Genomic DNA, 25,489 nt, shown 5'->3' with positions numbered 1-25,489 from the left:
TGAAACATAAGAAAGAAAAAAAACAAAGCTGACTGGAATGCACGTGGTAAAGTGAGGAGTATCATATAGGAGTACCATATCCAGGCACTTGGGATTATTGTGCAATATTTGTGATAGGGAATTGGCTTTAAAATGGACAGGAAAGGAAACAAAACAGTTCTTAGTATTGGGAGATAAGGAAGGGATAAAGACTGCGGGGCAGGGGAAATATTACATAGGGATAATTTTACAATCCTCCAGAGGTTAATAAACCATAGGGTTTGTTGTGCACCACAAAAGACAGAGGAGGGATAGAAGTGATAAAGGACTGTACATTGGGAACATAGACTGAGGGAGAAACAGAGTGCATACCAAGGAGGTATGTTTGCAGAACATGTAAACATATATGCAGAAGAACTTTCTTAATTGGTATGTTTAGCCCAAAGAGAAATGAATCCATGCTGGATTGAATAATGGGGATGAAGTAAAGCAGATGGTGTGCGTTTCAGTGAGAGATCATCTGGGTAATAATGAATCATTTATCATCATTAAGTTTAAAGGAACTACAGAAAGTAACAAAAGAAAAAGCAAACAATGAAAAATTAAGAGAGTCAAGTCGCAGTGATTTAGGAAACAATCTAGAACAGATTAACTCGAAGCAAAGAATGGCTGGAAGGAGTAAACCTCAAGACAGACACTAGTCAAACATATTCCCACAAGGAGGCAATGTGGAACATTCAAACCAAATCTCCCTCCACGATAAAGGAAATAGAAATTGAATTAAAACTGAAAAAGCTTTATGACAATTGTAAGCTTGCAGAGTACAACTTCAGGGAGCAACTGAAAATGGATATAGAACGGGTAAAGAGAGAATGAGAGATTACATATGAAAACACAAAAATAGTCAAGCAGCACATAAACAATAAAGGAGTGGTGGGGCCAATTTGGGACAAATAGAAGAAATCCTTTTGTGGATAAGGAAGGCATGACTAAGAGACTGAATGAACGCTTTGTGCCCAACTTCACAAAGAGGAAGTAGTTAATATTGCATGTGCAGGAAGAAGTGAAGAAAATACATATTTTTAGATAGAATTAAAATAAATCTGGGGCTGTTTTCCCTGGAGCTTCGGAGGCTGAGGGGTGACCTTATAGAGTTTTACAAAATCAGGAGGGGCGTGGATAGGATAAATAGACAAAGTCTTTTCCCTGGGGTGGGAGAGTCCAGAACTAGAGGGCATAGGTTTAGGATGAGAGGGGAAAGATAATAAAGGGACCAAAGGGGCAACTTTTTCATACAGAGGGTGGTACGTGTATGGAATGAGCTGCCAGAGGAAGTGATGGAGGTTGGTACAATTGCAACATTTAAAAGGCATTTGGATGGGTATATGAATAGGAAGGGTTTGGAGGGATATGGGCTGGGTGCTGGCAGGTGGGATTAGATTGGATTGGGATATCTGGTCAGCATGGACAGGTTGGACCGAAGGGTCTGTTTCATAGAACATAGAACAATACAGCACAGAACAGGCCCTTCGACCCACGATGTTATGCCGAACATTTGTCCTAGCTTAAGCACCCATCCATGTACCTATCCAATTGCCGTTTAAAGGTCACCAAAGATTCTGACTCTACCACTCCCACAGGCAGCGCATTCCATGCCCCCACCACTCTCTGGGTAAAGAACCCACCCTGACATCTCCCCTATACCTTCCACCCTTCACCTTAAATTTATGTCCCTTTGTAACACTCTGTTGCACCCAGGGAAAAAGTTTCTGACTGTCTACTCTATCTATTCCTCTGATCATCTTATAAACCTCTATCAAGTCACCCCTCATCCTTCGCTGTTCCAACGAGAAAAGGTCTAGCACTCTCAACCTATCCTCATACGACCTATTCTCCATTCCAAGCAACATCCTGGTAAATCTTCTCTGCATCCTCTCCAAAGCTTCCACATCTTTCCTAAAGTGAGGCGACAAGAACTGCACACTGTACTCCATGCTGTACATCTCTACATCTCTATGACTCTATAAATGGAAGGGGAATGCTAATACATGTGCATTGGTCACAAGTTAACAAGTTACCCAGTCCAACAGGGGTGCAACCTAGGTTTCTCAGGGACGGAGGTAACAGAAGCTCTCACTACAATTTATCGTCCTGCTTGGACAAGGGAATGGTACCAGAGGACTGGAGCATTGCAAATATTGCAACCCAGTTCAAAAAGAAACAATAATAAATTTGATAATTAGAGGCCAATCAGTTTGATATCAGAGATTGGAAAATCACTGACAAAATTCATTTCACTTTGTGAAATCCAGATTAGTGAGGCACAGATGGCATGGATTATTAAAGGCATATTGTGGCTCTCTCTCCTCTCTCTCCTGGTTGAGTAATTCGAAGAAATAATGGAGAGGCATTTGATAAGTCTCATAGGAAAAAAAAGACATAGAATTAAACTGAGATATGTTGGGTTGGGAATTGTTAGGTGTAGGAAATGGAGTATAATGGTGAATGAATGTTTTACATCCTGAAGAGAGCTAGGACCCCTTTGGGCGTGTTTTGCTCAGCTTCTTTTTGATATACGTATGAATTATATGGACTTGTGATTAGGTGCTGCACTTTTGAAGTTTCTGGATAATATGAAACTTGGTAATCTCATAAACAGTGCACAGGTTATCCGTTGAGTTCAGAAGAATAAAGATACGAATGGAATAGGTGGATGCATTGTGGGGGGAATTTAATTGTTATGTGAAGTGATGCACTTTGGGAGAAACAAACTATTTAAGGGGGTAGAGAACATTAAAGATGCTATATGAATGCAAGTTGTTGTTTATAATGCAATACCACAATCTTTTGCCATCAGATGCACCTTGACTAACTCAGCAGCTTTGAATATTGTTGATAAAGAGTTAGAGATGCTTAATGTTTGTAAATACAGAGTAAATTGGTCTGTAAACCTTCAGTCTGAAAAGAAGTGTGCTGTCGACATGCTGTGAAATAAGTTACTTTTCAGCCAATGCATTTTAATGCTGGCTGCTATTCTTAATTAACCATTTCAAATTACCTCCGCATCATTGGCAAACCATCATTACCTCACCTAAGCTTTTTACATCAAAACTATGTATACAAACGAAACCCAGATGTTGAAAGAAAAGCTGCACACTATTGTAATGTTAGATTTTCTTTTGTTGGTCACAGCAATAAAAGTGCATGCATCCACTGTTACATTTGGCTGAAATTCAAGAGGCAACTTTGAAACAAACCTTCTTCCACCTGCGTGCAGAAATATCATGAAATTTAGTTTTGTGGATTATTTGATTTACATTAGACTTGTAGATAACATTAGGCAAGTTAAAATTAACAAGTCTATCATATGGTTAGAAATACCAGTCCTCAATGGGCTCTCCATAATACTGAGACATTTTGGGATACATCACTTACATAGTTTTTATTTAAGCCAACCAAAAACCTGGTGTCTCATCATTATGCTCCAATAGATTTCACATTCATTGTTTCAGTACTGTCAGAGAAATTGTCTTAATGTACGAGCAAATTTGAACAACGTTCTGCACAAGTACTGATGAGCTTAATAACGGACTTATTTCACTTTATGCCTATTGCCAAGTCAGTCCAGCTGAAGGATTTTGTCCTCAGAATGCATATGCTTTATTACGCACACTTGAAAGGCACCGTTCTAAGACACTAGTAACAGAGAATAATTGGTCCAACATGCTTCATACAAAACAAGTTTCCAAGACATCTTTTGGTCAATGTCTCCATGTGAGACACTGATTAATGAAGGAAAGAGGATGTGGCAATGACAGAATCTTAAAAAAGGTTCTATTAGACAATATGCATGAAATAATCCTCTGAAGGTATAGTAAATAGCCATAGTCCACAAAGCAGCATAGGCAGCTCTCTCCAACAGGGGGAGAAGATTGATTAGACGTTGCATAACTACAAGCATATGACCAAAAGGTGAGATGTCTTCTCGACCTACCACAGCCAGTTTAGGAATTGAACTCACATTGCTGTTGTCATGTTTTCAGAAAATGTATTTATTTCCCTGAAAGATTTACAGAATTTATATAGCATCCTCCAATGAAAGAGTCAGACATCCTGGAACCATGGTTCTGTGCAATCATTTTCAATTGTTCAAGTTGAAAATAACATTAAGAAACACTGGGACAGACTACAAAGCTAAAAGTGGAATTTTTAATTGAACAAAACAAAACTTATGTTGCTGCCCAATCAGACCTTTAGTAAGTTGGACAATAGTAGGCAGTGTGCTAAAATGACCAAATCCATTATATGGCAATGTATTAGGCTCTCAAAGAAATTGAGGAATAATATTTGTTCAAAGTAACCTCCAAAGTCTACTGCTGGTTTCTTGAGCTGCAGAACTGTAGGAAAAACAAACAACTAAAAAGAGAGAAGGAAATAAAATATTTCAAAGACCAATTAGGAAGAAGAGGCCATGTTGAAAATCTAAACGTACTCAAAGGAGGACAGGCCTTGGATGTAGGTTTGCTCGCTGAGCTGGAAGGTTCATTTCCAGACGTTACGTTACCCTACTAGGTCTTCTAGTAAGTGAGCAAACCAACATCCTAAACCTCAACCTGAGCTACAAATCTTCTCAAAACTCACTGAGGACAGGTCTCTTGAAGAATCAGGAGTATATGTAAATGAAAAAAGGAGAACCGAGATCTTGCGTGTCATTTGCACTCAGAATTCATACTGAGCATTTGATACATTGAGCCCAGTTGGTAAACCAAAGCAATTTGGGATCATAGCACTAACTGAGAGGATAGAATTTTGACTAGACTTCCCTTGTAGAGCTTGCTTTTGAGGTATAAAAAGGAGGAACTTTAAAATGTTTCAAATTCCTCTTTTGCATTTTGATTAACTCTGCTTAGGTGAGGAATTTAATTGTAATACACAGCTGGAAAAGTAAAGGGGCAGATTAATAGGAAAGAAGCGGCAGTGGCAGTCACATCCATCCCCACTGCAGGTCTAACCATGGATGCCACTGGCATTGACGCTCATAGGAGCTTTAGGCTCTGGAAGCTCTAAAGTCTTTTACTGTTAGAAATGGGCGCTGTATAAACAGATTGCTTTGCTGACGTGATTCCAATTCTTACTATAAATAATATATGTAAACACAGCAATGAAAGGCTTATGCTTCAAAGATAACCAATACAATAATGGCATCTTAGAATTAAGTGATGCTGAAGTTATAAATATTTAACAGTTTTAATTAGACAACAACCATTTCCCTCTGTCCTGTCTAGATTTCCCTGTCCAAGATATAAATGCAAAGTAAAATATGCTGCTATGAAACCATTGCCATGCAAGCTAAAATATTAAAACCAGCATTTTATTTTGGAAGTCATTTTGCATATTATGATTTTTTTTTATTATTCATTGTGCTCCAAGTCTTGCTTGTTATTATATACTGGATAGTTGCATTCTGAATCAAAGTTAACTGCTTGTTTTTTTGCAAGAAGAGTTATTGATTATTTGAGGGGATCATAAATACTTTCATTCAGAGCATGCATGGTCCATAATGATCATAGAGGACGCTTCAGTAGCCCAACTAAAATTTCTATCATGTTGAATGGTCTTTTACTGAATTGTGAAATGACCCTTTGAGCTAATCAGAATAATCTGGCTGCAGTTTGATATATAGTTCTGAAACAACTTGCACAGCAAGCAGAGACAATACAAAATACAACATATGGGCTGAAGTTTCTGAGCATTTGCAATCCCACTCAGATTGTCTCCCTGCCCCTTACTTTTTATGAAAAGTCTGCATTCCTGACAGAAGACTGCGATCAGGGCTCCTTCAGAAATGTGTGGCTGCACTTCCACTCTGACAGTTCTCTCATATCCTTTTCCTCAGTAATTGGCTGTTGTATTCTGATGTGATAAGGTCCAGAACCACAAACAGCTATTTTGACAGGTGTTGTCAAATGGTAAATACAGAAGATAAGCGAAAGGTTAGGGTGCAGATGGGTACAGCAATTGGATGTCATGATGCAAGGTGGCAGAAGGGCCAATAAAGTGCATGGAGTATGTTGGGGTAGGTTGAAGAAATCTGGTTCACTGACTGGCAGAGGAGGGTGTCTTGGGTCAGTAGCAGAGGCAGGTCAGGTGCACAGCAAGGAGTAGATTCTGGATGCAGGGCAAGGGGTGGAGAGAGGCAGTTTGAGTCTAGAACGCATGAGGAAAAGGCTGAGGGGAAGGAGTAAAATGGGGGTTGACTCCTGGGGGAGTGGGGGTGGGGGGGGGGGGGTGTTCCTGGTGAAGGAAGATCCGAAATCTCTAATTTAACTGGATTCTTTCATTAAGTTCTGAGGGTAGACTAATTGTCAAGCAGAATCTTCAATTTTTCAGGGCAGTTCCTTCCAAGTGTACTGGGATGGAGACTCCTCATGATTCCCATTTGCAACTCCCATCGTGCTGGATCTACAACTGTCTGCCCAACAGAAAATCTGGCCTACAGAACTCTGAACATATTGTTTTCCATCATGTATTGAAAATAAATAAGTTTTCCAATCTAGTTAAGTTATAATAATTAGAGCTGCAATGGCTGGTTCTTTGTTTCCTAATAACAATGAAGAAGACATTTGTTTGTGCAGTGCATGAAAAGCATTTAGTCTTTGTTAGATTTTACTCCTACAACACCCTGCTCTACAATCCCTGGTTTTTCTCCTTATAAAAAGGCTGACACTGATTAAGAGAAATTTGAGATAGTGGCATTGTCTCCAGTGGACTAGGGAATACTGAAGTTCTTTTCTAGTGGGATGGAATTGAAAAGCAGAGAAATAATGCTAAACTTGTATAGAATTTGAAGTGCTGTTAACTGTTCTAACCTTCACATCTTCGGAAAAGGAATCAGAGGCATGCCAGAAGGTGAAGAAACTAATAAAATGATACAGAACTAAGAGCTTAGATGTATCAGAAAGATCATTTCTCCAGAAAAGGGAAAATGGAACAGTGATCTTAGAGAGCTCTTTAAGATAATGAAATGGTTGGAAAAGGTAGACATCGAGAAGTTGTTACCACTTCTGAATGAATCCAGACTGGAGGCTATGAGACAATTGCAATGAAATTAACAGAAAAGTGTGAGATAAACTTTTTTTGTTAAAATCATGGTGGCTAGAATGCGAATTCATGACCCCAGGGAGTGGTTGAAGTGAATGATACGGAGGTACTTAAGGGGAGGCTAGATAAGATTGAGGGAGGGTTGAAGATATGTTGATTGTTTAGATGAAGAAAGTTGGGAGGATGTTCATGTGGAGCATAAATGCTGGCATGGATTTATTGAGCTGAATGGGCTGCTTTTCTTCTGTTGATACTTTGCAACACTCAATAAAGGTTTTCAAATTATGCACAGCATAGACTGAGCCAATTCCTCTGGACTCAACATCCATGACATTCACTGTTCTTGCATCATATCTAACTGTATAAACAATGGCAAGGTTACAAGGTCAATGGTTCATTCTTTCCTGAACCCAAACCATCATGAAAAACATTAGTAGTACTGTGAGAACATTACTTCTTTCAAATCATCTTCCAAATCATGCATCATCTTGACTTGGCCACATATGGACTTCAGTCAGGCGTTCGACAAGGTTCCCCATGGGAGACTGATTAGCAAGGTTAGATCTCATGGAATAGAAGGAGAACTAGCCATTTGGATACAGAACTGGCTCAAAGGTAGAAGGTGGAGGTGGTGGGTTGTTTTTCAGACTGGAGGCACGTGATCAGTGGAGTGCCACAAGGATCGGTGCTGGGCCCTCTACTTTTTGTCATTTACATAAATGATTTGGATGCGAGCATAAGTGGTACAGTTAGTAAGTTTGCAGATGACACCAAAATTGGAGGTGTAGTGGACAGCGAGGAGGGTTACCTCAGATTACAATAGGATCTGGACCAGATGGGCCAATGGGCTAAGAAGTGGCAGATGGAGTTTAATTCAGATAAATGCGAGATGCTGCATTTTGGGCAAGCAAATCTTAGCAGGACTTATACACTTAATGGTAAGGTCCTCGGGAATATTGCTGAGCAAAGAGACCTTGGAGTGCAAGTTCATAGCTCTTTGAAAGTGGAGTTGCAGGTAGATAGGATAGTGAAGGCGGCGTTTGGTATACTTTACTTTATTGGTCAGAGTATTGAGTAAAGGAGTTGGGAGATCATGCTGCGGCCATACAGGACATTGGTTAGGCCACTGTTGGGATATTGCGTGCAATTCTGGTCTCCTTCCTATCGGAAAGATGTTGTGAAACTTGAAAGGGTTCAGAAAAGATTTACAAGGATATTGCCAGGGTTGGAGGATTTGAGCTACAGGGAGAGGCTGAACAGGCTGGGGCTGTTTTCCCTGCAGCGTCAGAGGCTGAGGGGTGACATTATAGAGATTTACAAAATTATAAGGGGTATGGATAGGATAAATAGGCAAAGTCTTTTCCCTGGGGTCAGGGAGTTCAGAACAAGCGGGCATAGGTTTAGGGTGAGAGGGGAAAGATATAAAAGAGACCTAAGGGGCAACTTTTTCACGCAGAAGGTGATACATGTATGGAATGAGCTGCTGGAGGAAGTGGTGGAGGCTGGTATAATTGCAACATTTAAGAGGCATTTGGATGGGTATATGAATAGGAAAGGTTTGAATGATATGGGGCGGGTGCTGGCAGGTGGGACTAGATTGGGTTGGAATATCTGGATTAGTGGTACTGGAAGAGCACAGCAGTTCAGGCAGCATCCAAGGAGCTTCGAAATCGACGTTTCGGGCAAAAGCCCATCGGGTCAGAATGGACGGGTTGGACCAAAGGGTCTGCTTCCATGCTGTACATCTCTATGACTCTATGTGAATGTTGCAGGGTCAAAATCTCAAAAAAATCCCTATTGCAAACATTGCTACTGCTATGATACAATGAGAAGAATTGATACTAGCATTTTAAGAGTTCAACTAATTAGACATTCCCAGAATCCCAAGTATAAAAATGAAAAAAAAAACAGCTATGGAGATAGTAGGGCAGTGGGGCTAGTGTAGAATTCCTCTTGGAAAAAGCTGGCAATAAAAGATTGAGCCAATGGCCTCCTCCTGTGCTACAGGTATCAACCGTTAAATGATTTTGAGGTAAAGAAAGTGAACCAAAAAGAAAAATAAAGAAACAAAATTGAAAGATTTATAACAGCAAAGTTCTGGTGCCAACTCTGCAATAATTGCAGGCTCTTAACAGTAATTTTGACAATACTCATTTAACTCTTAAATCCTTCTAATTTTTATCTAACATAGCTGAATCAGAGCAGATGTGAAACTTCAGAGAATTTACTCAATTTAATTTGATAAGAAGGAAAATTGATTTCTTTATTTAATTCTGTTTCATTATCAATACATTGTCATAGTGTCATAGAGACATACAGCACAGAAACAGACCCTGTTTGCCATCATTTGGCCCATACCCTTCTCAACCATTCCTTTCATACACCCATCCAATGCCTTTTAAATGTTGTAATTGTACCAGCTTCCAGCACTTCCACTGGCAGCTCATTTCGTACACTCACCACCCTCTGCGTGAAAAAGTTGCTCCTTAAATCTTTCTCCTCTCACCTTAAACCTATGTCCTCTACTTCTGAACTTCCCCACCCCAGGGATAAGACCTTGTCTATTTACCCTATCCATGCCCCTCATGATTTTATAAACCTTTACAAGGTCACCCCTCAGCCTCCGATGCTCCTGGAAAAAACAGCCACAGCCTATTCTGCCTCTCCCTGTAGCTCAAATCCTCCAACCCTGGCAACATTCTTGTAAATCTTTTCTGAACCCTTTCAAGTTTCACAACATGCTTCCGTTATTGCACAAAATATTCCAAAAGTGGCCTAACCAATGAGGTAAAAACAATGACTGCAGATGCTGGAAACCAGATTCTGGATTAGTGGTGCTGGAAGAGCACAGCAGTTCAGGCAGCATCCAAGGAGCAGCAAAATCGACGTTTCGGGCAAAAGCCCTTCATCCGGAATAAAGGCAGAGAGCCTGAAGAGTGGAGAGATAAGCTAGAGGAGGGTGGGGGTGGGGAGAATGTAGCATAGAGTACAATAGGTGAGTGGGGGAGGGGATAAAGGTGATAGGTCAGGCAGGAGATGGTGGAGTGAATAGGTGGAAAAGGAGATAGGCAGGTAGGACAAGTCCGGACAAGTCATAGGGACAGTGCTGAGCTGGAAGTTAGGAACTAGGGTGAGGTGGGGGAAGGGGAAATGAGGAAACTGTTGAAGTCCACATTGATGCCCTGGGGTTGAAGTGTTCCGAGGCAGAAGATGAGGCGTTCTTCCTCCAGCGTCTGGTGGTGAGGGAGCGGCGGTGAAGGAGGCCCAGGACCTCCATGTCCTCGGCAGAGTAGGAGGGGGAGTTGAAACGTTGGGCCACAGGTCGGTGTGGTTGATTGGTGCGGGTGTCCCGGAGATGTTCCCTAAAGCGCTCTGCTAGATTAGATTAGATTAGATTACAGTGTGGAAACAGGCCCTTCGGCCCAAGTCCACACCGACCCGCCAAAGCGCAACCCACCCATACCCCTACATTTACCCCTTAACTAACACTAGGGGCAATTTAGCATGGCCAATTCACCTGACCTGCACATCTTTGGAATGTGGGAGGAAACCGGAGCACCCGGAGGAAACCCACGCAGACACGGGGAGAACGTGCAAACTCCAGACAGTCAGTCGCCTGAGGCGGGAATTGAACCCGGGTCTCAGGCGCTGTGAGGCAGCAGTGCTAACCACTGTGCCACCGTGCCGCCCACACTGTGCCACCGTGCCGCCCACCGTGCTGCTAGGAGGCGTCCAGTCTCCCCAATGTAGAGGAGACCACATCGGGAGCAACGGATACAATAAATGATATTAGTGGATGTGCAGGTAAAACTTTGATGGATGTGGAAGGCTCCTTTAGGGCCTTGGTAGAGGTGAGGGAGGAGGTGTGGGCGCAGGTTTTCCAGTTCCTGCGGTGACAGGGGAAGGTGCCAGGATGGGAGGGTGGGTTGTAGGGGGGCGTAGACCTGACCAGGTAGTCACGGAGGGAACAGTCTTTGCAGAAGGCGGAAAGGGGTGGGAAGGGAAATATATCCCTGGTGGTGGGGTCTTTTTGGAGGTGGCGGAAATGTCGGCGGATGATTTGGTTTATGCGGAGGTTTGTCGGGTGGAAGGTGAGCACCAGGGGCGTTCTGTCCTTGTTACGGTTGGAGGGGTGGGGTCTGAGGGCGGAGGTGCAGGATGTGGATGAGATGCGTTGTAGGGCATCTTTAACCACGTGGGAAGGGAAAATGCGGTCTCTAAAGAAGGAGGCCATCTGGTGTGTTCTGTGGTGGAACTGGTCCTCCTGGGAGCAGATACAGCAGAAGCGGAGGAATTGGGAATACGGGATGGCATTTTTGCAAGAGGTAGGGTGGAAAGAGGTGTAATCCAGGTAGCTGTGGGAGTCGGTGGGTTTATAAAAAATTCAGTGTCAAGTTGATCGTCATTGATGGAGATAGAGAGGTCCAGGAAAGGGAGGGAGGTGTCAGAGAACCAATGTACTGTACAGCTGCATCATGACCTCCCAACTCTTACACTCAATATTCTCAACAATAAAGACAAGCATACCAAACACCTTCTTCGCTGTGCTATCTACCTGCGACTCTACTTTCAAGGAGCTATGAACCTGCATTCCAAGGTCTCTTTGTTCAGCAACACTCCCCAGGGCCTTACCATTAAGTATATAAGTCTTACCCTGATTTGCCTTTCCAAAATGCAGCACATTTATCTAACTTAAACTGACCATTCTGCATCTCTAAGCACCCATCTGGTGACCTTCAACATAATTAATCCAATAGGACTGGGTGGTACAGTGGCTCAGCAGTTACCACTGCAGCAGGAACTCAGGCTCGATTCCACTCTCGGACGAATCTGTCTGTGTGCAGTTTGCACATTTTCCCCGTGCATATGTGGGTTTCCTCCAATTGTTTCACACAGTCCAAAGATGAGCAGCTTAGGTGGATTGACCCTGGGAAATGCAGGATTATGGGGATAGGATAGGGGTGTGGAATGCTCTTGGAGAATTGGTGTGGATTCGATGGGATGAATGGTCTGCTTTCACACTGCAGAGAATCAATGATTCTATGACTGTTAAGTAAGATAACTGATTTATTTCATAGGCCCTGCAACCCTGCAGTGCTTACAGTTGTGGAAGCTATACTGTTATTACAGATTCATGGTCCTTAGTAACTTCTGAGATTTCCTTTGAGTGGGCAAAGGGTGATTTTTGAGAATAGTGTTGATGATGGCAAATTTAAAAAGGACAGAGTCACTACACACAGAAAGGACCATTAACAATATCAGCCAGTACGAGGCTCAGAAGAAGTTGGGTAATCAGCAGTTTATGAGGAATAGGGCCAAGGGATCACAATATGAACATTGTGGACAAGATGAACTTACAGCTGACAGGAGGCAAGATGGGGGAAAGTGAACAAAGAAAGATGGGAGTTCAGTGCTCAGGCAGTTGGGGCAAGGGAAGGATTTGGTAGACACAGGCATGAATTTGTTGGCCTTATTGTTAAAGTAAACGTGAAAGAAACAAGGGAGAGTGATAAAGTAAACGTGAAAGAAACAAGGGAGAGTGATACATAATGGTCTCTGATAGAGGAAAGAAGACAGGGCATAACATTTCTTTCCAGAATGATCTTGGAGTTCAAGGGGTAAACAGTCAGCCAATTAGTTGGAAATGGGCCAACTGGACAGGAAGGTTGATGAGAGTATAGGGTGGGAAAAACTGAAGCTGCTGCTTGTAATGAGCCTATGATAAATACCTTTTGATCAATTTCTGTTTAATTCACTGATTCACTTGGAAGAATCTTTCCTCATTGTTATTGTTTAAAAAAATCAACCATTAGTAAACATGATTAATTTGAAGATACTTTGCTGTTTTCAAGAAAAATGAAATAGCAATTATTAGCACTGCAGATGTCTGCCTCTTGCTGTTTTTCTGCCAGAATTGATGGGGGTGTATTAGACTTTACCTTAAGCACAGTCTGATTTTGCCCTGTGTTGCATAAGTTAATTCTAAAGCTCAAGAGGTATTCGTGGATTGACTTTATAATCAGGCAATGACACTCACAGTGCCGAATTTCTGCCGTTTAAAATTAATATATGGAAAATCAAGTACTGCGAGTTTGAAAATCTCAAGTTTTATTTTTATTTATCTATGTCTATCCATCCCCAAAGGTGAGGGTTGGGACTTCTGTAGACATATCAGAAAACGGTTTGCCTCATCGCTTCAGAGGATAAGAAGCAAATATGAGACTGGAGTAATGCAGGGATAGCAGGCATCTTTTCCCGAAAAACAGAGAATCAATTGAGTTTTTGCTACAGTCCAACAACTTGCCATGGTGGAATCTGACTTTTCAACATCTGGGTTTCTAGCTCAGTACCATAGCATTGATTTAAGTTTTCTAACAACACACTGAAAAAAATGTACACTCTGCTTGTTCTTATTCTCAAAGCGTGGGTATTGTGGCAGCAAGCATAAAAGACCAAAGGTTGGAACTTCTTGATTATGTCACAGCTGTTCATGATCCAACATTGTGGCAATTTCTGTGAGAAAAATGTAATTTGACAGACCCCTTAAAACTAAGCACTGGCATTCACATGAGAAATAGCTTTCAAGAGTATGATTTTAGAAACAAAAGTAAAATCATTAACTCCAAGCTGCTCAACCAACTTTTACAACAATTTGTCACTTTAATAGCACAGTTTTCCAAATGATATCATCAACATTCCCAGTTTAATGTACTAGTGCACATTGCCAAGGTATCAGCCTTGGTTCAGTGGTGGCACACTTCACTTTGAATCAGAAAGTTCAGGATTTAACTCCCTCCCCTAAGATCGAAGTACAAAATCTAGGCTAACATTCCAACACAGCACTGTTGGAAATGCCATCTTTTTAGGTGAGACTCTAAATCAATATCTATCCTTTCAAGTTAACAAAGAAAATTTTGTGGTACAGGTATCTAAGGCGAAAAAGTTATATGGGAAAAATTTCAGTTTTTTGTAAAAGTGAAAATCCTTTTCAGATTTCTTTTGCTTAGCAAAACAGGTACCAATGTAGGTCTTTCCTAAAAGCAAAGTGACGTGAAACAAACTTTCGAAAAGCAGGGGAAATCTGTACAATTTAAAGAAGAGCAGTGAAGTTCTTCTTGGAGTACAAATCAATATTCATCCCTTAAATATCATTGCTTATGAGTTCTTTACTGTATGCAGACGGTTGCCACACATCCGACATTAAAATGCAAAAGTAAAGTGGCATTGGCTACCGAGTTGTGACTGCCGGACATCATGAAAATTGCTACAATGCAAACTTAATTTTAAAAGAGCCTATTAGTGAGGATTCATTCTTCAATTCTGTGAATTCCTTTACTGTCAGATCTATTTTTCCAGAACGCTCCAACTTCTGCAGAACATTAAGGACCCACACCATATGGAATTATTTGTTTTTTACCTCCCAGTGACTGAACACCAGCTGTGGGCTGGCTAGGCCACTTGTCCGCTTCCGGATTTCATCAGCGAAGCCAAAGCTCTCTGCAACTGGCAAAATGGCCTTAATGATGAACATTTCTGTCCCTTCTTTCATCTCCTCTTGCAACACCCGGCCTGTACGCTTCGAAAGGACCGCATAGACCCGACCTGTGAAAGCATATGAAGAAATTAGAACACAAATCCATGAAAAATAAAAACAAAAAACTGTGGATGCTTGAAAGCTAGAACCAAAACAGAACATTATGGAAACAGTCAACGGGTCAGAGAGGTGAACAAAGTTGACAGTTCAGGCTGATGACCTTCCATCCTTATAGAAAGGTCATTGACCTGAAATATTAACTTGATTTCTCTCTCTCACAGATACTACCTGAGTTGCTGAATAGAATTTGTTCTACAGTAAGTAGCAGCCACCATAGAAATTTGTGATATATTATGAAGAATAAATACATGAGACTCGAGTATATCTGTTGTGTCCTTTTCAGGCTAAGACTTTTGAATTGGGTTCTCAATCTACTGAACAAATTACAAATGCTACTTACAGTCATGAAACACAATCCTACGAGGCACAAATGGTTCTGTCAATGTGCTCGTCCACATGTAACTTCATAATTTTGCTCCTCCCTAACTCAGTAACTTCCTCCAGCCAATTGTGGGCGGCACTGTGGCACAGTGGTTAGCACTGTTGCCTCACAGCGCCAGAGACCCAGGTTCAATTCCCGCCTCAGGCAACTGGCTGTGTGGAGTTTTGCACATTTTCCCCGTGTCTGTGTGGGTTTCCTCCAGGTGCTCCCACAATCCAAACATGTGCAGGTTAGGTGAATTGGTCATGCTAAATTGCCCATAGAATTAGGTGAAGGGGTAAATGTAAAGGAATGGGTCTGGGTGGGTAGCTCTTCAGAGGGTAGGTATGGACTTGTTGGGTCGAAGGGCCTGTTTCCACACTGTAAGTCATCTAATCTTCAGCTACATTTAACTTGCAGTTAACCAGATTTAATGGCATAAATGCACTGTTAACTTGTGACCAAATGAATGTTCTGAGATCAGCAGAGCTGATTTCAACTCTTGAACTTTCTCACCCATTAAACCTCCTCTGATGTTATTCATACTCTTATATATGGAAGGATAGGAGGACAAGGGATTGGAATCCGTTCTCATTAGATGGTGTTAACACTCATGCTTGTAAACTACTACCTCATTGCCTTTTCACTGTTCATTTCCAAATTTATGGAAGCTGTTATTGACTTTCAAGTTATCCATTACTTTGAAAGTTCTGAACTAAACTGCAAATGGCATGGTAACTTCACTGATCTTACTACTGTATGTTTGAATTAATAACCCACATCATAATCCAGAACAATACATGAGGTGTCAGCGCAATTAAAAATTTAGAATGAATCAATCACATAATGTATATTAAAATCTTGCATGTATGTGGCATCTTTAACATAATAAATTGATGTAATATGCATCAGAAAAGCATATTTAACCAATAATCACACTGAACCAAAAAAAAAAGAGACATTAGAATAGGTGACTAAATACTTGGTGAAAGTATCAGATGAAAGAGAGGTGGAGAACTGAAGTAGTTTGGGAAGGAAATTCCAGGCTGAAGGCACAGTTACTGATAATGGACCGATGCTGGTTGGAGAAGCTAGAATTGGAGGAACACAGAGAAATTGGAGGATTGTAGTGGTGGAAGGCAAGATCAATGGGTTTTGAACAATAAGAATCCAAGATGTGAAGCTCTGGTAAACAAAAGGAGGAAAGCCAAATGAGCAATGGAATAATCAGGTCTGGAAGCAGAAAAAAACAACGGTGAGGCTTTCATCAACAGATGGGTCGAGGCAGGGTCAGAAGAAAAATAATTCTATAAATTGAGCATCTCGGTTGTATAATGAATGTAAATTTAGAAATATTTCAATTTCTGAATTATTGTTTTAGAGCACAGCTTGTATTTATAATTCAAATTAAATCAGTAAAGGACTATTTCAACAGACATTTCATATCCACTATGCCCCTGTCAACTGAAGTGTCAATTTAACTTCTTAAATGGAGCAACATCTGTATAGTTGTTGTATGGTTTGTTTTCCAGGTGAGAATATTTGCAGCACAAAGTCCAGAGGCATTATGGTACAGCAGGAGGCCATTCAGCCCATCATGTCCACATCAGCCTTCTGTACAGCAAACTAGTCAATCCCATTGTTTTGCTTTAGCCCCATAGTTACAAATTGACTTCCTTTAAATGTCCATCCAATTTCCTTTTGAAATCAATGACTGTCTCCACTTTCACCACCCTTTAGGCAGTGAGATCCAGGTTACTGCCACTTGCTACGTAGAAACATTTTCCTCATCTCCCCCTTAAAATCTCTGATTTATTTCCCCAGGCCCTTACACAATCCTCTAATAAGAAGAGCTCTATGAACAGCCCCAAAATGACAACAATCTCCACTTGTGTAGCATTTTTAAACTTAATAAACATCCTCAATATTTCAGGTTGGTGTTTACAGATATACAACAAAAAAAATCAGTAGATGGCAGCTATGTAGCTAAAACCTCAAACTCTTGGCAAGGTTACACAAACAATTTTCATCAGTTGACAAGTTTTCCTCAGAAAGTGCACAATTTAAAATAAAGATAATTGTTTCGTGCAATTCTTACCTAATACTTCTGCAGTTGCCATAATCTCACACGTGTACATTGCTGCCATGAGCCGTTGAGGTCGTGCCTGGAATGCAAAACGACAAGCTTCTTTCATTGTGGCGATGAGCTGGCCTGAGAAAGGACCATAGCAATCTGTAAGCTTGGCTTCCGAGTTACACAGGGTATCAGCCACACTTTCTGCTGGAGTCTGACTCTCCAGAATCTGATCGCCTGGTCTTGGTTGCTTTTCCATTCTAGGCTCCAATTCAGAAAGGCTATTTTCATTTGAAATTACCTGCTCCTGCAACTCCTCAACATTTGTTGTTTGTCCCTCTGTCAAAGATTGGTTATGTGTTTGAACTAGCTGTTGCACTTTACTCATGTCCCACTTTTCTAAAATGAAGCAAACACCCATCAAAGGCTCTTCACACACAGGACCTGACAGAGTCGCCAACTGAAATCCACTGATTATACTATTGTCAAAATCCTTGTATGTCCCCAAGTCCTTCCTGGTTTTATCAAGACACTGCCACATGGATGGCCTATGATAACTTTCCAATCTATTTAGTAAAATATTAGGGCCACAACGGCGTGGTCCAAATGAAGAAATTTGGTCAACTGCATTTCTCCATTTTCGACCAACAAAATTCTCTTCCAGCTTTTGTTTGAACTTTTGGATGGCCTCAAGTGTTGTCGGATTGATCTCCTGTGTATCTCTGCCTTCTTTTACTGATAGATTGAACTGCTCTATTGTACGAATCAGATCACTGCTTTCTTCCAGCAACTGTGTCACTGCTTCAGGAAGTGGCATGGCTCTCACACTGAGAATGGACAACTTGTTAGGTGTGTTCAAGGTCACAAGGCCATCGGAATCCACAATGACACCTTCAGGATATTTATTCTGGTCCTCCTTCTTTTGGTGAATGACAGCAATCTTTTGTTGTGTTCCTATGTCTTCATTTACCATGTCCACCTTTGGTGGGCGAATGAGAGTCTCCCTAAATGGAACGATTGGTGCTGATGAACTGATTTCAACCTTCGCAAACCTGCAACAAGAAAAATATGCTCATATGATGCAATGAAGAATCAATTGAAAGTTGCTTTTGGCAAAGCGCCACAAAAGAGGTTTTTCTACTAGAAAGAAGTTTTTGGAACTTGTGGTAATAATTGAACTGCATCAGGAATTACATTGGCTCTGTTCCTTCTTACTACTTTGTTAATAATCTGCATGCAATCTGAAAATCTGCAGATATTATTAAGATCAATGTGAATGTTAAGACTGTATACAATGCTTGACTGCTTTAAATAGACCTTGACATGTGGAGAGATTGAATGTGCGATGTTTAAGTTGAAAAACTACAACCTTACATATATTTGGATAAATAGGACTTCCATGGTGAACAATAGGGTTTTAAGGAGTGTAGTGGAACAGAGGGATCTTGGAGTTCAGGTGCACGGCTCTCTGAAAATGGAGTCACAGGTAGACGGGGGCAGTGAAGGTGGCTTTTGGCACACTGGCCTTCATCAGTCAGGGCACTGTGTATAGAAGTTGGGAAGTTATGTTGCAGTTGTACAGGATATTGGTGACACTGCACTTGAAGTATTGTGTTCAGTTTTGGTCACTTTGCTATAGGAAAGATGTTATTAAACTGGAAAGTGTGCAGAAGAAATTTACAGGGATGTTGCCAGGATTCAACGATCTGAGTTATAAGGAGAGGTTGGACAAGCTAAGACTTTTTTTCTTTAGAGCGTAGGAGACTGAGGGGGGGGGGAGAAATCTTGTATAAGATCATGAGAGGCATGGATAGGGTGAGTGCACTCAGTTTTTTTCCCAGGGTTGGGGAATCAATGACTAGAGGGCATTAGTTTAAAGCAGAAGTGGATACTGCAGATGCTGGAGATTACAGTTAAGATTAGAGTAGTGCTGGAAAAGCCCAGCAGGTGAGGCAGCATCAGAGGAGCAGGAAAATCGACATTTGGGGCTTCTGTCACCAGTTTAAGGTAAGAGGGGAAAGAATAAAAGTGAACCTGAGGGGCAACATTTTTACACAGAAGGTGGCACAGATATGGAATGAGCTGTGAGCAGAAGTGTTTGAGTCAGGTACATTAACAGCATTTAAAAGACATTTGGACAAATAAATGGATAGGAAAGGTTTAGAAAGATATGGATCAAGTGCAGAGCAATGGGATTAGTGTAGGTGGACATTTTGGTCAGCGTGGACCAGTTTGGGCCAAAGGGCCTGTGTCTGTATCGTAGGATTCTATGAAGATTCAACATAATCTTGAATGCCAAACTCAAGAATTTGGACAGAGAATATGAAAACTTGATATAGGTGTTCCAGCACATGGATCTGTAAAGTTCTTAAGTAATGAGGCAAAGTGTAAGCCAGATTGAATAGGGTATTGGATACACTCATAGTGCAATTGAGTATGAGAGGAAACTAACTGTGCCGCTCTTGCAAAAAATCTTGGTCAGGCCTTAAGTTGGAATACGATGTCCAGTCACAATGTGGGTAACATTTAGCATGTGGAAAAAGGGCACAGGAAAAGGCAAAATAAACTTTAATCTGGTGATTAAGATAGTCTAAGAAAGCTAAGACTTTATACTTTACAGCAGCATTAATCTAGAGGTGTTCTTATTTAAGATTAATACAATAGTAAAGGTAATAGATTGTCTCTGAACTGAATTTGCTCAAATTAGGTGAGGGCTAAGGAGTATCAAGAGTGTCAACTTGTGTAAGGCCAGATGTAGGTTAGATAGCACAAGGTGGTTTGTTTCCAAAGAATAGTAAACAAGTAGAACCAGCTGCTGGTTTGTGCAACAGACGCTGGTTCGCTAAACTTCCATAAATGGCAGCTGGACTTGTTTCTGGTTCAGGTGGAAATCACCTCATAAAAATATTAAGCACTTCAATGAATTCTGGACCAGGGAGAGAGAGAGGGATTATGTCTACAAAATCACTCTGTATTTTTATCTGGCATTCTAGATCACATGGGAATTCACGAGTGATGGAGTGAGAGTCTTTATTTTGTGTACAATTGTGGTACAACACGTCAATTGTGTTGGTCAGGCTGGTTGGACCAGAGTGCTTTTTCTAGCCTGTCATTGCATACATTTGCAAATATACTAGAGCTTTCCACTTACTACAAAAGTAGGAGAACAAAATTAGGAAATCATAATGATTTTGATGGTCCAATTAAGTAGAATCAATGCCAGGAGAATTGGTTAACTGGAAGACATGGATTCAAGGCGATTAGCAAAAGAACCAGAAACAAAACAAGGAGCTTTTCTTTAAGACATCTTGTTATTGTGATCCAGAGTATATGGCCTGAAAATAGTGGTAGAAGCAGAATCAATAGTAACCTCAATCACAGAATGGGATAAATACTTAAATGTTTAAACAAAAAGGACAGCGGGAAAGAGAGAGCAAGTGGAATTACTTCGACAATTCGAACAAGTATGATGGACCAAATGGCCTGCTTCTTTGTTGTACCACTCTATAATTCTATGAGTAGTGTGGCCCAATGGTTTAACAATGAGTGCACTGAGAAATAGCATGATGGACACAGGCCTGGATTTCTTACATCAAAGAACATTGACCAGTACAGCACAGTACAGGCCCTTCAGCCCTCAATGTTGTGCTAGTCTTTTATCCTAAAATCAGATTAACCTACATATCCTTCATGGTACTACGGACGTATCTGACTCTACTACCACCGCTGGCAGTACATTCCACGCATCCACCACTCTCTGAGTAAAGAACCTACCTCTGACATCTCCCCTAAACTTTTCTCCAATCATCTTAAAATTATGCCCCCTCGTGATAGACATTTTCGCCACAGGAAAAGTCTCTGACTACCCATTCTATCTATGCCTCTCATCATCTTGTACACCTCTACCAAGTCACCTGTCATCCTTCTTCGCTCCAATGAGACAAGCCCTAGCTCCCTCAACCTTTGTTGCCCTTCCAGTCCAGGCAGCATCCTTGTCAATGTCCTCTGCACCTTCCCTCAAGCTTCCACATCCTTCCTATAATGAGGCGACCAGAACTGAACACAATATTCCAAATGCGGTCTTACCAGGACTGTATATAGCTGCAGCATAACTTTGTGGCTCTTCAACTCAATCCCCCTGCTGATAAAAGCCAACACCCCATACACCTTCTTAACAACCCCATCAACCTGGGTGGCAAGTTTGAGGGATCTATGGACATGGACCCCATGATCCCTCTGTTTCTCCACACTGCCAAGAATCCTGCCTTTTACCCTATATTCTGCATTCAAATGTGACCTTCCAAAGTGAATGACTTCGCCCTTTTTCATGTTGAACTCTAACTGCCACTTATCAGTTCTGCATTCCGTCAATGTTTCATTGCAACCTACAACAGCCCTCTACACTATCCACAACTCCACTAGCCATCGTGTCATCAACAAACTTACTAACCCATCCTTCCACTTTCTCATGCAAGTCATTGATAAAAACTACAAAGAGCAGAGGTCTCAGAACCGATCCCTGCAGAACACCACTGGTCACCAAGCTTCACGCTGAATACTTTCCATCTACTATCACTCTCTGTCTTCTATAGGCCAGTCAATTCTGAATCCAGACAGACAGGTTTCCCTGTATCTCATGCTTCCTTACTTTCTGAATGAGCCTACCATGGGGAACCTTATCAAACACCTTGCTAAAATCCATATCCATTGCTCTATCTTCATCAACATGTTTTGTCACATCCTCAAAGAATTCAATAAGGTTTGTGAGGCATCACCTGCCCCTCACAAAGCCATGCTGACTATCTCTAATAAAACTGTGGTTTTCCATGTAATCATAAATCTTATCTCTCAGAATCCTCTCCAATATGCTCACCACTGACATAAGACAGTAGTTTGTAATTCCCAGGATTATCCCAACTCCCTTTCTTGAACAAGGGAATAACATTTGCCATCCTTCAATCATCTAGTACTACTCTAGTGGACAGTGAGAATGCAAAGATCATCCCCAAAGGTGCCGTAATCTCCTCCCTCGTTTCCTGTAGTATCCTTGGGTATATCTCATCTAGGAGAAAGTGAGGACTGCAGATGCTGGAGATCAGAGCTGAAAATGTGTTGCTGGAAAAGCACAGCAGGTCAGGCAGCATCCAAGGAGCAGGAGAATCGACGTTTCGGGCGTGACCCCTTCTTCAGGAGGGCTCATGCCCGAAACGTCGATTCTCCTGCTCCTTGGATGCTGCCTGACCTGCTGCGCTTTTCCAGCAACACATTTTCAGCTATATCTCATCTAGCCTAGGGAATTTATCTATCCTTACATTTTTCAAAGTTTTCAGCACAACAACTTCAAATTTTCAGATAGCCTGTGGACCTTTCCATGCAGGAGCTAAACAAACGCAGGTGTTGTAACCACACAGATTTCTATATTGTTCCTCATACAAGAGCGTGTCGTAACACCACAAGTATCAATGAAGTAGTAATTAAACCACCACAGCCCATGTGTTATCCTTGAAATTCTTTGAATTCTATCCAAAACCCAGTGCCACTAATCATAGATTTCAGCCGTGAAGCTCCACGTTTCAAACTGCAAGTATGCTTGGCTCTGTTATTTGGCCTCACATGCACATCACCTGATTTTTCTCTCAAAGCAATGGGATCCAGTTGACGTGGGGAGGAGTGGGAATGCAATCTGCTTTCCAGTACTTCAGCAGCCACTCTCAGCATTTTAAAAACATCTCACCTCATAAGAAGTGCACTTCCATCCGGACAGCTTTAGTTTCTGGCAACTTCGGTGCAAACAATGCCAACTGAGGCTCAGCTCCCAAATCCTTCACTTCCACAGCTGAAAGAAAATTGGGTGAGGGCCGCATCTCTGGCATTAGCTGCAATCTCAGCTGACACAAACCAGAAAATCCATCTCTTTCAGTTACAAACACCAGACAATAACATGACTTTCAGTAAAAACTAGGCAAATTTGTGAACATTTAAACTGAAAGCATTGCAAAAGACTGTACAATGAAGTTAATCAGCCTCTCTAGAACACACACAAAAGGCTAGATGGGAAAAAGACAGATATTTATCTGACCCTCTTAATCTGCTTGGACATTGTGTGTCATAAAACAGTTGTTGATTAACAAGAGCAGTCAATCTCCATTGATTTATTCAGAAAGAGGTAATAAAACTGTCTGAGTGGAAAGCTTTGGAACTATAGATTCAAAATCACCTGCTACTCCTAAGTACAACACACTTACCATATGACATATCTTAAATTATTGTATCCAAATATATTTTCTAAATTTATTTAAATGGTCATTTGGAAGAATTACACTACCTGCTCCCTAAAGAATTATTCCATAGGTTTACTCACTCACTGAAATGGCATTTCTATTGATTTGAAATTAGGCCCTGAAAGTGCATACAGCATCCTTTAGTTTGTTAGCTCTGGACAGTGAAACAGATTGTCATGTTTTATGTTACTCGGACCCTTTCAAACATCAGTCACATCATCCCTGTTTTCTGGTCATTCTTTTAAATGCAATCCATCCAGCCTCTTTAATTAATCTGGTAACTCTCTGCTATGCCTTTCAATAGCTACAATATCCTTTCCCGTGCTGTGGCAACTAGAACTGTATACAAGATTCCAAGTATGTTTGCACCAATGATTTATATAGCAATGAGATTACATCACCGCTTTTCCATGTGACATTCTAAATACAACCCAAAATCACACCCAATGCGTATTGCTATGAGAGTTTCTATTTATTGGCAATCAAGTCCTCTACATCCCTCTCACTTTCCATTCACGTTATTTTTTTTTCCATTTAAAACGATACCTGGCTTCCTTGCTAGCAGTTAGCTAATCCTTTCAGGCTAAAACTATGAACTACAGCTCAATCATTATTCATGATCATCTCCAGTAGACAGCTATTTTGCTTCATAAGCTCAGTTCATTTCCAGCTGCTTTCTGTTCTGCAGTAGTGTCAGATTAAGTTGAATTTCGTAAATTTTATTGGCTTCATAAACAATTGTAATAGGTAGGTTTAAATGGCTAGAAATAATGCACCAGCAATTTACAGTACTCCCTGGAGAATTTAAGGATCCCTTTACTTTATTGTGTTGCTTTGGTGGCAATGCATTTTTATGTCCTCCATTTACAATAAATGAAGCAATGCTGCTGCTTCATGTGGAGCAATGCAGATATGCCCCATGCTCCTCCAGAAACAACAATAGCCAATATAAAGATTGTCACAAGCAGTCTTGGCAACCTGCTCTCTCTTGTGTGTGAACAGACTTTCCTTTGGCGTGAAGATCAAAATTTGCAGAATTGTAATACACAGGACAGTGAGTCACTGCTGTGCTGTAGAGTCTGCAATGGCAATGTGTGGCGGGAAAAGATTTGGCAACACTGAGAACTGTACATCAACAAAGGGTAGTTAATTTCCTATAGCGTTTTGCACTCTCAGGAGACTTCCTAACCCATGGCTATTGCCTACACACGCTGAAGCTCTCTGGGCATAGCAATTGAGGTGAATCCTTTCAGGAAGAGGGTGTGCGCTCTATTTTGGATGAACAAAAATTCTAGCTTGTCTTGATCACTGATAAGCACCTGTCAGCATTAAGTTGACTAATGACTGGCCATAGACACTTGGCTGCTATAGACTCCCAAATGTATAGGTGAAGCAATGTGGATCTCTTAAATTCAGACAACCTTAGATACACGATGCTCATTAAATAATACGAAATATTGGTCTTGCATAATTTAAGGTAATGCATACTGTCAGAAATAAGTTAATCTGTACATTGAAATAATATTACCTTCAAGCATTTACATTTTAAAGGAGGTGCTGCTAAAAGCATTAAAGCAAAATCATAAGACAAGCTTGCTTTATTTTAAACAGAGGCAGTGATAAACAATAGCTAGTTTAGACAGCAAACCTAATTAAAAGACAATCCAGGCAGGCAGTTTTAATTAATAACAAGTTATTGCAGTCTTTGAACAAGCAGTGAAGCTTTCTTTATTCAGTCAAGCCCTGAATGATAAAAGACCTGCCTGAGAAAGTCAAGGAGTGTAACAAATTAAGGAGTTACATATGTGTGTGTTGCTGGTTGGGGCAATAAAAACAATATTGAATGATAACCAGTTATTTAGTGATTTAATTGTATATTCAAATTGCTATTTATAGGTGTTAGAAAAGAGAATAAAGATTGGGTGGTGGATTGGATACCTTTGAAGGTCTGGCCCACTGAATACACAGATTCAAAACTCAGATATGCTTTGACTAAGTGTTATGAAATATATGTTTGATTATTGTCATTCAATTATTAT

General features: G+C 41.0%; 1 protein-coding gene across 2 annotated transcripts in view; it reads right to left on the bottom strand.

Annotated features, from left to right (window-relative positions):
* Positions 1–25,489, bottom strand: part of efl1 (elongation factor like GTPase 1) — a 263,785-nt gene that overhangs the window by 36,045 nt on the left and 202,251 nt on the right. For both annotated transcript variants that reach the window (XM_043677605.2, XM_087981251.1), the window contains exons 18-19: positions 17,194–18,221; positions 14,498–14,682 (exon numbers count right to left, since the gene is read on the bottom strand). In XM_043677605.2, the coding sequence (XP_043533540.1) occupies positions 14,498–14,682; positions 17,194–18,221 (1,213 nt within the window). The remainder of the gene's footprint in view (positions 1–14,497; positions 14,683–17,193; positions 18,222–25,489) is intronic.

The sequence above is a fragment of the Chiloscyllium plagiosum genome, unplaced genomic scaffold, assembly GCF_037043375.1.
Source record: "Chiloscyllium plagiosum isolate Xiang-an unplaced genomic scaffold, Cpla_swu_hap1 HiC_scaffold_39, whole genome shotgun sequence".
Lineage (NCBI taxonomy): Eukaryota > Metazoa > Chordata > Chondrichthyes > Orectolobiformes > Hemiscylliidae > Chiloscyllium > Chiloscyllium plagiosum.
The sequence above is the reverse complement of the archived record's forward strand: the minus strand, read 5'-3'. Positions and strand labels throughout refer to the sequence as shown.